We start from the raw sequence: 16,941 nt of genomic DNA, 5'->3' as shown, positions 1-16,941 counted from the left end.
GTTCAATCGTCGACAATGTGAGAAGAAGAGTTGGAGAGAGATGGAAGAATGAGTGCTTGTGGCCTTCAGTGAAACATGGTTGAGGGTCTGTCCTGGTTTGGGGCTGTATTTCTGCCAGTGGTGTTGGCGATATTGTCTGAATTAATGGGATCATGAATGCTGAAAAGCACAGACAGGTTTTAATTCATCATGCCTCTCCTTCTGGAAAGCACCTGATTGGTTTAATTTTTCAGCATGATAACGATCCCAAGCGCACTGCTAATGCAGTGAAATCATATTTAGAGAGAAAAACAGCTGATAAAACACTGACAGTCATGGACTGGCCTCCACAGAGTCCAGACCTGAATATTATAGAGGCAGTATGGGATCACCTGGACAAAGAAATAACAGACAACCTAAATCTAAAGAAGAACTCTAGGAAGTGCTGGAAGAAGCCTGGTATAATATACCAAGGATTACTTCAGAAAACTCCAGGACAGTCTCCCCAAAAGAGATTTGATCGCATTTGGCAGTGAAAGGGTGGCATGAAATATACAAAAATGGGCCTAGATCAATCCTAGATCAATACTTTGGATTGTCTACTACACTACACTAAAGCTAAAATTAACCCTACAAGCTCCCTAATGAACCCCTTCACTGCTGGGCATAATACATGTGGTGCGCAGCTGCATTTAGCGGCCTTCTAATTGCCAAAAAACAATGCCAAAGCCATTTATGTCTGCTATTTCTGAACAAAGGAGATCCTAGAGAAGCATTTACAACCATTTGTGCCATAATTGCACAAGCTGTTTGTAAATAATTTCAGTGAGAAACCTAAAGTTTGTGAAAAAGTGAACAATTTTTTTTATTTGATGGCATTTGGCGGTGAAATGGTGGCATGAAATATACCAAATTGGGTCTAAATCAATACTTTGGGTTGTCTACTAAAAAAAAATATATACTTGTGATGGGTTATTCAGGGATTCCTGACAGATATTAGTGTTCCAATGTAACTATCGCTAATTTTGAAAAAAAAAAAGTGGTTTGGAAATAGCAAAGTGCTACTTGTATTTATTGCCCTATAACTTGCAAAAAAAGCAAATAACATGTAAACATTGGGTATTTCTAAACTCAGGACAAAATTTAGAAACTATTTAGCATGGGTATTTTTTGGGGGTTGTAGATGTGTAACAGATTTTGGGGGTCAAAGTTAGAAAAAAAGTGTTTTTTTTTTTCTCCATTTTTTTCATCATATTTTATAAAACATTTTTTATAGTAAATTATAACATATGATGAAAATAATGGTATCTTTAGAAAGTCCATTTAATGGCGAGAAAAACGGTATATAATATGTGTGGCTACAGTAAATGAGTAAGAGGAAAATTACAGCTAAACACAAACACCGCAGAAATGTTAAAATAGCCCTGGTTCCAAACGGTCAGGAAAGTGAAAGTGGCCTGGTCATGAAGGGGTTAAAAAGAAAGATAATCCCTTTATTACCCATTCCCCAGTTTTGCATAACCAACACAGTTCTAATAATACACGTTTTACCTCTGTAATTACCTTGTATCTTTGCTTCTGCTGACTGCCCCCTTATTTCAGTTCTTTTGACAGACTTGCATTTTAGCCAATCGGTGCTCACTCCTAGGTAACTTTACGCACATGAGCTCAATGTTATCTTTATGAAACACGTGAACTAATGCCCTCTGGTGGTCAAAATGCATTTAGATTAGAGACAGTCTTCAAGGTCTAAGAAATTAGCATTTGAACCTCCTAGGTTTAGCTTTCAACTAAGAATACCAAGAAAACAAAGCAAAATTGGTGATAAAAGTAAATTGGGAAGTTGTTTAAAATTACATCCCCTATTTAAATCATAAAAGTTTTTTGGGGACTTGGCTGTCACTTTATTATCCTAATAAAAGAACACTTAAATACAAAAATTGTAAGATGCTATACACAGAAAGCTGCACAATGTGATTTGTTTTTGAAGCAGGATTAAAATTTTAAAATGCGCCCCTTGCTCTCTCCTAACTTTGCTGAACCAGCGATGTTTCCCTTTCCAGCGAGCTCCGTAACTTTCTATAGGAGACATCTTGCAACTTGCAGGAACTGCCCCTTTTTAACGATCATTCCACAAGATCAGCCTCTGCGAGGATCAGCGTAACAAACCACGTCAGAGCCGGCAACGTTTAGATAATCAGGCCCTAAGTGGTGCTGCATTGTCCTGTTATCATGCACTTGTTAATTTTGCAGTTCTATTCTATTTAATAGTCCTTTAATGTGACCTAAAACCAACATTGTATCTTTCATGATTCAGAAAGACCATAACATTTGAAACAACATTCCAGTTTACTTCTATTTTACATTTGTCTTAGTTTTCTTGTAATCCTTTGTTGAAAATCAGAAAGGTAAGTTCAGGAGTGTGCATGTGCCTGTAGCTTTGTGGCAGCAGTGTTGCTACACTGTTATACATTAGTGAAAGCACTAGATGGCAGCACTATTTCCTGTCATGAAGTGCCCCAGACATGTGCACGCTACATGTATATCTCTTCAACAAAGAATAACATTAGAACGATGCACATTTGATAATGGAAATAAAATGAAATCTTTTGGAAAATCTATCTGAATCATGAAAGAATTTGTTTGGGTTTCAGGTTTCTTAAATATTTACAACCAAATGAAGGTTTCATTTTTGAAATGATTTACAGTCATATCAGAAAATTGCTGACTGCTATGTACCATTAGAAATAAATAGATCATTTTGAAATTGCGAGATGAGCGTTTTCCAGTTGAATAGGTATAATCATTCATATTTGAACCACTTTTTTTCTGCTGTACTTTATTGGAAGGAGAAATATAATACCTTAATAATAATTTAAATAGTTATATATATAACTAAAACAATAATATTATAGGTTTTACTTTAATTGTTTCTCTGTTGCCCCTCCCTCCTCACACTCTGCAGATCTGTTCTACTACAGACAAACTTCTATTCATTGATCTTTTTGAAACTTAGCACTTAAAGGGACACTATACCCAAACATTTTCTTTCATGATTCAGATAGAGAATACAATCTTAAACAACATTCCAATTTACTTCTATTACCTAATTTGCTTCATTCTTTAGATATACTTTAATGAAGAAATAGCAATGCACACAGTGAACCAATCACACGAGGCATCTATGTGCAGCTACCAATCAGCAGCTACTAAGCATATCTAGATATGCTTTTCAGCAAAGAATATCAATAGAATGAAGCAAAATAGAAAATAGAAGTAAATTAGAAAGTTGTTTATAATTGTATGCTCTTTCTAAATCGTGAAAGAAAAAATTTGGGTTTCATGTCCCTTTAAAGAATTATTAAATACAGTAGAATTGCATAATTGACAAATCAATAATAAAAAAACAATGCAATAGCACTAACATTGAATTTTAAATGAGTAGCAGATTTTTTTTTTTTTTCTGTCCACATAGTGTGATAAATATCCTGTTACTGAATAGATCCTTAGGGGTCGATTTATCAAGCTGTGGCGGACAGGGACGTTGAATACGGACTGCAGATTCTCTTGTGAGAACCTGCAGTCATAGGGGGTTGTAGCCTGCCGAAGGCTTTGATAAATCGACCCCTTAGTCTACCGTGTGGAGGGGGGTTTGTAAGGTTCATGGATTTTAGGCAGAAAGTAAAAGACTGTGATTCTTAGAAACTCAATCATTAAATATTTATATTCCTTGTTATTAATAATTACAATATCTATTTGCTTTAGCCAAGATTATTTCAGCCAAATCGTATTACCCCTATTTTGGTCATATTGTATGCATGCATTTCCGCCTCTTTACAGGGAGTGCATAATTATTAGGCAAATGAGTATTTTGACCACATCATCCTCTTTATGCATGTTGTCTTACTCCAAGCTGTATAGGCTCGAAAGCCTACTACCAATTAAGCATATTAGGCGATGTGCATCTCTGTAATGAGAAGGGGTGTGGTCTAATGACATCAACACCCTATATCAGGTGTGCATAATTATTAGGCAACTTCCTTTCCTTTGGCATAATGGGTCAAAAGAAGGACTTGACAGGCTCAGAAAAGTCAAAAATAGTGAGATATCTTGCAGAGGGATGCAGCACTCTTAAAATTGCAAAGCTTCTGAAGCGTGATCATCGAACAATCAAGCGTTTCATTCAAAATAGTCAACAGGGTCGCAAGAAGCGTGTGGAAAAACCAAGGCGCAAAATAACTGCCCATGAACTGAGAAAAGTCAAGCGTGCAGCTGCCAAGATGCCACTTGCCACCAGTTTGGCCATATTTCAGAGCTGCAACATCACTGGAGTGCCCAAAAGCACAAGGTGTGCAATACTCAGAGACATGGCCAAGGTAAGAAAGGCTGAAAGACGACCACCACTGAACAAGACACACAAGCTGAAACGTCAAGACTGGGCCAAGAAATATCTCAAGACTGATTTTTCTAAGGTTTTATGGACTGATGAAATGAGAGTGAGTCTTGATGGGCCAGATGGATGGGCCCGTGGCTGGATTGGTAAAGGGCAGAGAGCTCCAGTCCGACTCAGACGCCAGCAATGTGGAGGTGGAGTACTGGTTTGGGCTGGTATCATCAAAGATGAGCTTGTGGGGCCTTTTCGGGTTGAGGATGGAGTCAAGCTCAACTCCCAGTCCTACTGCCAGTTTCTGGAAGACACCTTCTTCAAGCAGTGGTACAGGAAGAAGTCTGCATCCTTCAAGAAAAACATGATTTTCATGCAGGACAATGCTCCATCACACGCGTCCAAGTACTCCACAGCGTGGCTGGCAAGAAAGGGTATAAAGAAGAAAATCTAATGACATGGCCTCCTTGTTCACCTGATCTGAACCCCATTGAGAACCTGTGGTCCATCATCAAATGTGAGATTTACAAGGAGGGAAAACAGTACACCTCTCTGAACAGTGTCTGGGAGGCTGTGGTTGCTGCTGCACGCAATGTTGATGGTGAACAGATCAAAACACTGACAGAATCCATGGATGGCAGGCTTTTGAGTGTCCTTGCAAAGAAAGGTGGCTATATTGGTCACTGATTTGTTTTTGTTTTGTTTTTGAATGTCAGAAATGTATATTTGTGAATGTTGAGATGTTATATTGGTTTCACTGGTAAAAATAAATAATTGAAATGGGTATATATTTGTTTTTTGTTAAGTTGCCTAATAATTATGCACAGTAATAGTCACCTGCACACACAGATATCCCCCTAAAATAGCTATAACTAAAAACAAACTAAAAACTACTTCCAAAACTATTCAGCTTTGATATTAATGAGTTTTTTGGGTTCATTGAGAACATGGTTGTTGTTCAATAATAAAATTAATCCTCAAAAATACAACTTGCCTAATAATTCTGCACTCCCTGTATATTCTCACTTCTATTTATAAGGATACCCCACTTATCTGCTGGTTTAATTATCTTTCATTTGTATGAGGACACTGTATAATTTGTGGAAAATTTACTCGTGTTTTGTTTTGCATTACAGCTGCTTTTACCTCGAGTAAGCTACCTGACGCTGGTTACTGACAAAGTTAAAAAACACTTTCAGAAGGTTATGAGGACAGAAGATATAAGTGAAATTTGGTTTGAATTTGAAGGAATCCCTCTCAAGTGGTGAGTGAGAATATTACGGAACTGTTATAATTTATATTCAGATACTAAAAGATTTGACATGTCTTGTGACCCCAAATAATTAAATAATTTGACATTTCCAAACCGGTATAGTTTACTTTTCATTTTTCTTCGTTAAACTTGTTTTTGAAGGTTTATATATAAATTATCATGTTCTGGATAGCTCACAAGCTTTTAAAATAGGTGGTTTACAAATACATTAGATGAGTTATATTGATGATGATTCACATAATATAAATAATATTAACTGCATAATTAAGTTGCTATTTGTTTTTGTTTAATTTGTCTTGGATTTAAAAAAAAAAAAATTATGACACCAGGATTTAGGCCTTTTGGATATGATAAGATAGATCCAGATTGGTACCTTTATCATCTATTATTAAAAGGTGTACAAGGATTTTTGGTTTTCTCGGGAAAAAATGATGCCCATATCTTTATAGGCATAAAAACAGTGGTGTAAAGTACATTAGAAAGTTTAGTGATGTAAGATAGTGGCTTGTACAGCAGAGTTAGGGAGAATTTGTGTGATTTTAATGTGTTATAAAATTGAAAAAAGTTAGCTAATTTTATAATATTATTGCACTATTTCTTGCATATAACTGTGTGTGTAATGCCAAAAAATGTGTTAAACACATAGTTAAAGTTAGCTCCAGATCATAAATGCACTACTGGGACCTATACAAACACATCTGGTGAGCTAATGACAAGAGGCATGTGTATAGTTATCAACCAGCAGCTAGCTCCCAGCAGTGCATTGCTGCTCCTGAGCCTACCTAGGTATACCTTTCAACAAAGGATACCAAGAGAACAAAGTACAGTTTAGAATAGATGTAAATCGAAAAGTCCTTTTTAAACCATGGAAGCTTTTAAAGGGATATTAACCCCTTAACACCCACAACATACCCTGTATGTTGCTGGCCGTTTAGGGTATTCTTGGCTATTAAAAATGCAATCCCCATAGAAAGACCAGTGACATACTGGTCTTTCTACATACATACATTGTCTGTCCTTAAAGGGACGGTCTACTCCAGAATTGTTATTGTTTAAAAAGATAGATAATCCCTTTATTACCCATTCCCAGTTTTGCATAACCAACACAGTTATATTAATATACTTTTCACCTCTTTGATTACATTGTGTCTAAGCATCTGCAGACTGGCCCTTTATTTCAGTTCTTTTGACAGACTTGCATTTAGCCAATCAGTGCTGACTCATAAATAACTATATAGACCCAATGAACTAGCAGTATCTAACTGTAAAAACCTGTCTAAATATACTGAGATAAAAGACGTGCTTCAAGGGCTTAACAATTAGCATATGAGCCTATCTAGGTTTAGCTTTTAATAAAGAATTCCAAGAGAACAAAGCAAATTTGATGAAAGAAATACCTTGGAAAGTTGTTTAAAATTGTATGACCTATCCTATCTGAAACATGCAAGTTTAATTTTGACTAAACTGTACCTTTAATTGGTTTAACAGTCTGTTTCATTGATGGAATAAAAAAAAGCAGTGACTTAAATTAATTTAAAAAAAATCATGCAGCATCATTTTAAAAGGATTTTACCTTTTTATTTTGTTTTTTTAACTTCATTTGCGCAGTGTCCATTACTTCCTGTCACAGCCCTATAAGGAAGGCTTATCTGGCTACATGTCCTAAATCTTCTAGAGTAGGTTGAGCTAGTTTACTATTCAGATAATGCTTGAGAGACATTAAAGGGTCAGTCAACAACCAGAATTTTTGTTGTTTTAAAAGATAGATAATCCTTTAAAGTGAAGGTAAACATTGATGAATCAGTGCCCTGTGTTTAAAAATACTATTAAAAACAGGGGCACTTTCATTTATCAAAGTTAACATTTCACAGTTTTTGTAAAAATACTTACCTTTTGTTCTAGAAGCCGCTCCAGCGCTTCCCCCGCCTGTCGCAAGTCTCTTCTTACGTCACCAATGAAGAATCAATCATGGCGTGACCTCAGGCAATGTTTGCTTTAGGGGGGAAGCCGTGATTGGAGGAAGCCGGATTTGTCATTTCATTTTAGACTTTGTGGGACTCTATTTATTTGATTCCTATTTGCACTTTTATGTATGAATGCAGTATGTTTTATAGTTGTAGCCAAAACTATTATTTATTTCATGTAAGTGGCAAGAGTCCATGAGATAGTGACGTATGGGATATACATTCCTACCAGGAGGGGGTAAAGTTTCCCAAACCTCAAAATACCTATAAATGCACCTCCCACCACACTCATACCTTAGTTTTACAAACTTTGCCTCCTATGGAGGTGGTGAAGGGAGATGTGCTTGATTTTTTCTGTGATAGGCACTTCTAAGCATTATGAAGCCCAATTCCTCTCAGAGTACAGTGTTTGCCAGAAGGTTGTGAAGGGAGTATTGCCTGTTGAATTTATGGTTTCACCCATGGGAAATCTTTTCAAATGCTCTCTGTAATCGGTCGCAGGGATTCATCCCCTGCCTCCCTTTTCAGATCGACGTTATACTCTTATACCATTTCTTCTGCTGATATTTTTCAGTACTGGTTTGGCTGTCTGCTATATCTGGATGGGTGTCTTCTGGTAAGTATGTATCATTTTTTTTTTTTAAGACACTCTCAGCTATGTTTGGCGCTTTATATTATATCGTAAAGTTTTAAATATATGTGTTTACTTATATTTGCCATGAGTCAGGTCTATGTATACTGTATTTTCCTTTTTTGCAGACTGTCCGTTTCAGTATGGGAATTATGTTTGGGAAGTTTATTTTAATTATTTTTTTCTTACCTGGGGTTCCAGTTCTTCCAATTTGATTTTGTTTTCCAAAAATTTTCGCTGGCAAACTAGGCTCGCAAGGATGCAAAATGCGTCTTTTTATTGCGTCATTCTTGGCACAATTTTTTTTTGGAGTGAAGTTGCACCGATGATGACGCAAGTCTCCTCATTTCCTGTGTCTTTGTTGACATTAGTTCTTTTGCCGCAAAGTCGCGCTTGTTATGAAGCGAGTTGCATCATTTCCTGGTGTTAGCTTTGGCGCCAACATTTTTTTCACTTCCTTTTGCATCATACTTGGTGCCAAATGTTTTTGTATATTACCCCTCTTCCTTTAACCCCTTAATGACCACATCACTTTTCCATTTTCTGTCCGTTTGGGACCAAAGCTATTTTTACATTTCTGCGGTGTTTGTGTTTAGCTGTAATTTTCCTCTTACTCATTTACTGTACCCACACATATTATATACCATTTTTCTCACCATTAAATTGACTTTCTAAAGATACCATTATTTTCATCATATCTTATAATTTACTTTAAACAAAATGATAAAATATGAGGAAATAATGGAAAAAACACAGTTTTTCTAACTTTGACCCCCAAAATCTGTTACACATCTACAACCACCCCAAAACACCCATGCTAAATAGTTTCTAGATTTTGTCCTGAGTTTAGAAATACCCAATGTTTACATGCTCTTTGCTTTTTTTTCAAGTTATAGGGCAAAGTAGCACTTTGCTATTTCCAAACCACTTTTCTTTTCAAAATTAGCGCTAGTTACATTGGGACACTGATATCTTTCAGGAATCCCTGAATATCCCTTGACATGTATATATTTTTTTAAGAAGACATCCCAAAGTATTGATCTAGGCCCATTTTGGTATATTTCATGCCACCATTTCACTGCCAAATGCGATCAAATTTTTTTCACAAACTTTAGGTTTCTCACTGAAATTATTTTCAAACAACTTGTGCAATTATGGCATAAATGGTTGTAAATGCTTCTCTGGGATCCCCTTTGTTCATAAATAGCAGACATATATGGCTTTGGCGTTGCTTTTTGGTAATTAGAAGGCCGCTAAATGCCACTGCATACCACACGTGTATTATGCACAGCAGTGAAGGGGTTAAGTAGGGAGCATGTAGGGAGCTTCTAGGGTTAATTTTAGCTTTAGTGTAGTGTAGTAGACAACCCCAAGTATTGATCTAGGCCCATTTTTGTATATTTCATGCAACCATTTTACCGCCAAATGCGATCAAATAAAAAAAATCGTTCAGTTTTTCACAAACTTTTTCACAAACTTTAGGTTTCTCACTGAAATTATTTACAAACAGCTTGTGCAATTATGGCACAAATGGTTGTAAATGCTTCTCTGGGATCCCCTTTGTTCAGAAATAGCAGACATATATGACTTTGGCATTGGTTTTTAGTAATAAGAAGGCCGCTAAATGCCGCTGCACATCACACGTGTATTATGGCTAGCATTTAAGGGGTTAATTAGGTAGCTTGTAGGGAGCTTGCAGGCATAATTTTAGCTTTAGTGTAGAGATCAGCCTCCCACCTGACACATCACACCCCTTGATCCCTCCCAAACAGCTCTCTTCCCTCCCCCACCCCACAATTGTCTCCACCATCTGAAGTACTGGCAGAAAGTCTGCCAGTACTAAAATAAAAGGTATCTTTAAATGTGTTTTTATTTTATTTTTTTAGCATATTTACATATGCTGCTGTGTAGAATCCCCCCAAACTGCTCTCTAACCCTCCCCCTCTACCTTATTGGGAACCATCTTGGATACTGGCAGCTGTCTGCCAGTACCCACTTTACAAAAAAGTTTTTTGTTGTTGTTATTTTTCTGTAGTGTAGCTTCCCCCCAACAAGACCAACCCCCACCCCCTCCTAGATCCTAGTCCTCTTGATAACAAAGCCAGTAAACATTTAAATTTTGTTTTTAAACCTCCAAAGGTTGCTTCTGAGGGTTTTCCTATTCCAGATGCTATTTCTGATATGAATTCTAAAGAATGGTCAAAGCCTGGTTCTTCTTGTAATCCTTCTTCTAGGTTTAAGAAGTTGTATCCTTTACCTGTGGCTAATTTAGAGTTTTGGGGAAAAGTCCCTAAAGATGATGGGGCTATTTCCACTCTTGCCAGACGTACTACTATCCCTATGGAAGATAGTACTTCTTTTAAAGATCCTTGAGACAGGAAGATTGAATCTTATCTCAGAAAAGCTTATTTACATTCTGGTTATATTCTTAGACCTGCCATTTCTATGGCTGATGTGGCTGCTGCTTCAACTTTTTTGTTGAACAGTTTAGCTCGCCAGGTAGAAGATCCTGATTTGTCTTCAACATGCTATTTTAGCTATATGAGCTTTATGGCTTAAATCTTGGACTCCTGATATGGTGTCTAAATCTAGATTACTATCTCTATCTTTCCAGGGTAAGAATTTATTTGGTTCTCAATTGGATTCTATTATTTCTACTATCACTGGGGGGAAGAGAGTTTTTCAACCCAAGATAAAAATTCTAAGGGTAAATTTAAGGCTCCTAATCGTTATCATTCCTTTCATCAGAAAATGAAACAAAAACACTCCTTCCCCTAAGGCATCTGGTTCCAATTGGAGACCATCTTCAAATTGGAATAAAACCAAACCTTATAAAAAAACCAAATCCAGCCCCCAAGACTGCATGAAGGTAGGCCCTCAATCCAGTTCAGCTGGTGGGGGGGGGGGGGGGGGGCAGATTGAAATTATTTCAGGACATTTGGACAGATTCTGTTCAGAATCAGTGGATTCAGAATATTGTGTCTCAAGGGTATCAAATAGGTTTCAGAATAAGACCTCCCGTGGAAAGATTCTTTCTTTCTCAAGTTCCAACAAATCCTGTGAAGGCTCAGGCTTTTCTGAAATGTGTTTCAGACCTAGAGCTTTCAGGGGTAATTGTACCATTTCCTCTCCAGGAACAGAGTTTGGGTTTCTATTTAAATCTATTCATTGTCCCAAAGAAGGAGAATTCTTTCAGACCAGTTCCCAACTTTCAAGATGGTGATTATAAAGACTATTCTGCCTTTTGTTCAGCAAGGGCATTTTATGTCCACAATAGACTTACAGGATGCTTATCTTTACATTCCAATTCATCCAGACCACTATCTGTTTCTGAGATTCTCTTTTCTAGACAAGTATTACCAATTTATCGCTCTTCCATTTGACCTAGACACAGCTCCAAGAATCTTTTCGAAGGTTCTCGGTGCCCTTCTATCTGTAATCAGAGAGCAGGGTATTGCGGTGTTTCCTTATTTGGATGATATCTTGGTATTAGCTCAGTCTTTTCATTTAGCAGAATCTCACACAAAACAACTAGTGTGATTTCTTCAAAGGCATGGTTGGAGGATTAATTTACAAAAAAGTTTCTTGATTCCTCAGACAAGGGTCACCTTTTTAGGTTTCCAGATAGATTCAGTGTCCATGTCTCTGTCTTTAACGGACAAGAGGAGAATGAAATTGATTTGAGCTTGTCTAAACCTTCAGTCTTGATCATTCCCTTCAGTGGCTATATGCATGGAGGTTTTATGTCTTATGACAGCAGCATCGGACGCGATCCCCTTTGCTCGTTTTCATATGAGACCTCTGCAGCTTTGTATGCTGAATCAATGGTGTAGGGATTATACTCAGATATCACAACTGATATACTTAAATCCCAACATTCAACTCTCTCTGTCTTGGTGGTGGGATCATCACTGTATTGTTTGAGGGGCCTCTTTTTTTCATCCTTCCTGGACTGTGATCTCAACGGACGCAAGTCTTACAGGTTAGGGAGCTGTCTGGGGGTCTCTGACAGCACAAGGGGTTTGGAAACCTCAAGATGCGAGGTAACCAATCAATATTTTAGAACTCCGTGCTATCTTCAGAGCCCTGCAGGCTTGGCCTCTATTAAAGAGAGAACTTTTCATTCGTTTTTAGACGGACAATATCACAACAGTGGCATATGTCAATCATCAGGGAGGGACTCGCAGCTCTTTAGCAATGAAAGAGGTATCTCGGATACTTTCTTGGGCGGAGTCCCAACTCTTGTCTAATTTCTGCGATTCATATCCCAGGTGTAGACAATTGGGAAGCAGATTATCTCAGTCTTTAGTCTTTGCATCCGGGGAAGTGGTCTCTCCATCCAGAGAAGTGGTCTCTCCATCCAGATGTGTTTTATCAGATTTCTTCCAGAAATAGATCTGATGGCCTCCCGTTTGAACAAAAAAAACTTCCCTGATACCTTTCCAGGTCCAAGGATCCTCAGGCGGAGATGGTGGATGTTTTAGCAGTTCCCTGGTTTTACCAACCTGCTTACATTTTTCTGCCTCTAGTTCTTCTTCCAAGGGTGATCTCCAAGATCATAATGGAACAATCTTGTGTGTTTCTGATAGCACCAGCATGGCCTCACAGGTTTTGGTATGCGGATCTTGTCCAGATGTCCAGTTGCCAACCTTGGTCACTTCCTTTAAGGCCTGACCTTCTGTCTCAAAAGCCGTTTTCCCATCAGGATCTCAAATCTCTAAATTTTAAAGGTGTGGAAATTGAACACTTCGCTTAGTGCTTAGTCATAGAGGTTTATTTGACTCAGTGATTAGCACTATGTTACAGGTTTGTAAGTCTGTTTCAAGGAAGATTTACTATCGTCTTTGGAAAACCTATATTTCATGGTGCTCCTCTTATAAATTTTCTTGGCATTCTTTTAGAATTCCTAGGATTTTACAGTTTCTTCAGGATGGTTTGGATAAGGGTTTGTCTGCAAATACTTTGAAGGGACAAATCTCTGTTCTTTCTGTTTTATTTCATATAAAGATTGTTAAACTTCCTGATATTCACTGTTTTGTTCAGGCTTTGGTTCGTATCAAACCTTTTATTAAGTCTATTTCTCTTCCTTGGAGTCTCAATTTGGTTTTAATGATTTTGCAGGCTTTTCCTTTTGAGCTTATGCATTCTTTGGATATTAAACTACTTTCTTGGAAAGTGTTATTTCTTTTGGCTATCTCTTCTGCTAGAAGAGTTTCTGAGTTGTCGGCTCTCTCTTGTGAGTCTCCTTATCTGATTTTTTATCAAGATAAAGCTGTTTTGCGGACTTCGTTAAAATTTTGGCCTAAAGTTGTGAATTCTAACAACATTAATAGGGAAATTGTTGTTCCTTCCTTCCTTCCTTGTGTCCTACTCTTAAGAATTCTCTTGAAAGATCTCTACATTCTTTGGATATGGTAAGAGCTTTGAAATCCTATGTTGAGGCTACTTAGGATTTCAGAAAGACTTCTAGTCTATTTGTTATTTTCTCTGGTTCCAGGAAAGATCAGAAAGCCTCTGCCATTTCTTTGGCATCTTGGTTGAAACTTTTGATTCACAAAGCTTATTTGGAGGCAGGGCTGTCTCCGCCTCAGAGAATTACAGCTCATTCTACTAGATCAGTTGCCACTTCTTGGGCTTTCAAGAATGATGCTTCAGTTGATCAGATTTGCAAAGCAGCAACTTGGTCTTCTTTGCATACATTTACTAAATGTTACCAATTTGATGTATTTGCTTCTTCTGAAGCAGTCTTTGGTAGAAAAGTTCTTCCGGTAGCTGTTTCAGTTTTATTCTTCTGCCTTTGATAAGAGTTTTTTGAAATTTTTTAAGAAAACTTAATTATTATTTGTATTAATTTTTCAGCGGAAATAGCTGTTTTTATTTTATCCCTCCCTCTGTAGTGACTCTGTGGATTTCCACATCTTGGGTATTATATCCCATACGTCACTAACTCATGGACTCTTGCCACTTACATGAAAGAAAACATAATTTATGTAAGAACTTACCTGATAAATTAATTTCTTTCATAGTGGTAAGAGTCCACGAGTCCCACCCTATTTTTTTGGTGGTTATGATTTGTCTGTATAAAAGCACATTATTTTTTCCAGTTCCTCTTTTTGTATGCTTTTTTACTCCTTTTTACACCTCACTACTTGGCTATTCGTTAAACGAAGGTATGAGTGCGGTGGGAGGTGTATTTATAGGCATTTTGAGGTTTGGGAAACTTTGCCCCCTCCTGGTAGGAATGTATATCCCATACGTCACGAGCTTATGAACTCTTGCCACTATGAAAGAAATTAATTTATCATATATAAAACATAAATAATGTTTTTAAAGTGTAATTATTACTTTTTAGTAAATATTCTTATTGTTAAATTGTATATCGGCTAATATTTATTAATTATCTTTTTGACCCCTGCTTTTTAGCGCTTCACAGTCTTCTTATATATTAGGTGCATGCCAGAAGTGGCCTACCCATTGTGTTCTATTTGCTCATGTAGGCAATAGTGTCTTCATTTTCAAAGAAGCATAGCTGTTTTTAAGATTTGCATGTTTGAGTGCTGACTTGTGATAAAATAAATATAACCCTACAAGTAGATCCTTTAACTTCTGATGATCCTAATTGTTGGCTGCTGTGTCCCTGACACTGAGCTTCAAGTGGTGACTCATGCAGTGAATTGCAACAACATTCTTTCTCTGTCCTTTAATTTCTGCACAACTCCTCCATTTTTTTTTCTAGCATCATTGCTGCTCAAACAGTGCCTATTGCAACAAATTTCTCCTTCCACGACTGGTCAAGGTGTTGTGTAACTGCTGCATTTACTGCATAATCAGCCTTTTCAGCTGGCTGCAAAGCCACAAATCTTGTGTATACCTTGCCTTCTACTGCAAATCTGGCATAAATGATTTCTTCGTCCACCACTGCACTATCAACTGAACCATCACACAAGACTGCAAAATACTTGGCAGCTCCATATTTTGTTTTGTGTGTTGTCTTTCTTCCTGTGCAATAAAGTGTACAAATGACCTTGCTGTTTTGGTGTTAAGATAGGTATGTCCCACATCCAAAGCCTTCATTTTGTCAAGTATGTAAAAAAAATAAACATAAAAATTAGGGATGCACCGAAATTTCGGCCGAAAATGGGCCTATCCTATTTCGGCCGAAAGAGGGGAAAGCTGGCCGAAAATTGCATGCTCTGTGAAATTAAATTAACCCCTATGCACCACAAAATCAACCCCTGGCAGCCAGATCTTTATCACCCAAAGTGTCCTCTGCCATGCCTCACTGACCGCTATAAGCAGTTACAAGCCGCACCTAAATTTAGCCCTGTGTGGCTGGGTTATTTCCAGACCATATTCAAGTTAACTACATGCCCCAGAATGCCTCGCGGGTAGAGGGGGTGCGGCACTGTGGGCTGTTCACTAACTGTCTTGAAGCAGAGCGGCAGAGTGAGAGAGGGAACTTGCTGTGTCAGGGGAATTTTATGACACTTGCCTGTAGAGCCATATAGTTACTTGTAAAGGATCCTCCGGTCAGTGAGTGTGTGAAAGGCTAATACGTATATTTACCCTTATCTGGCTCCCTGTCTAACTGTGACTTTATTTAAAAAAGCAGCTCATTGAGTCCTGCACGATGATTTGCTTTTTCAAATAAAGTCACGGTTAGACAAGGAGCCAGATAAGGGTAAATATAAATACGTAATAACCTTTCACACACTCACTGACAGGAGGATCCGTTACAAGTAACTATATGGCTCTACAGGCAAATGTCATAAAATTCACCTGACATGGCAAGATTAGGACTACCGTGTAAACAGACAGAGCGGGCTGCAGCGTGGTTTCAATACAAGCAGTTGTCACCTCCTCCTCCCGAGTACTGCACAACGAGCTGCTTTTCCAGAAAAGTCACGGCCAGACAAGGAGCCAGAAAAGAGTGAATATATGCAACATGTAGGAGCCGTTTGCACACTGACAGGAGAACTGTAATTGTTTGGGCTACAATCCACAAGCAGTGCACTGGTAATATGATATTGCATTCCTCTGTGTGCCTCAGTACCATGTCTTAATGCTTAACCCCATGATGCCTGCTGTGTGTACCTCAATTCAGATTGGTAATAATTTAGGATTGTGTCAAATGTTTAAAAGTGTATGTGTATATATATATATATATATATATATATATATATATATATATATATATATATGTATGTGTGTGTGTATATGTATATATGTATGTATGTATATATATATATATATATGTAATAAAAAGTCTTATATTAATAATAAAATTATAGAAAATAAAAACTATTTTAAAATAATCATTTGGGGGAAAAAGTCATTTTTCGGTTTCGGTTTTCGGCCAAGGGCATCCTGAATTTTTGGTTTCGGTCTATAATTTTCATTTTGGTGCATCCCTAATAAAAATAACCATTTTGTAGAGAAAGTATATAATAAAAAATAAGCAGAGACTTAGGGAAAAGCAAACATACTTTATACAATAAAAGCAGACACTTACTTGCACAAATCTGGAAAGTCAGAGAAAGACCTTGATTTAATGTCAAGGAGATGAGCATTGCAAAACAGTACTTTCTCTTGCAAGATGTATCGAGTCCACGGATTCATCCATACTTGTGGGATATTCTCCTTCCTAACAGGAAGTGGCAAAGAGAGCACCCACAGCAGAGCTGTCTATATAGCTCTTCCCTTAGCTCCA

The 16,941-nt window shown here is 37.5% G+C and overlaps 1 protein-coding gene across 2 annotated transcripts in view; it reads left to right on the top strand.

The window, feature by feature from the left end:
- Positions 1-16,941, top strand: part of ATG5 (autophagy related 5) — a 555,868-nt gene that overhangs the window by 31,379 nt on the left and 507,548 nt on the right. For both annotated transcript variants that reach the window (XM_053710590.1, XM_053710589.1), the window contains exon 3: positions 5,500-5,627. In XM_053710590.1, coding sequence (XP_053566565.1) covers positions 5,500-5,627 — 128 coding nt within the window. The remainder of the gene's footprint in view (positions 1-5,499; positions 5,628-16,941) is intronic.

This window comes from Bombina bombina, chromosome 4 (genome assembly GCF_027579735.1).
Source record: "Bombina bombina isolate aBomBom1 chromosome 4, aBomBom1.pri, whole genome shotgun sequence".
In the NCBI taxonomy this organism is placed as follows: domain Eukaryota; kingdom Metazoa; phylum Chordata; class Amphibia; order Anura; family Bombinatoridae; genus Bombina; species Bombina bombina.
Note: the sequence above shows the minus strand (reverse complement) of the source record. Positions and strands in the feature narration are given on the sequence as shown.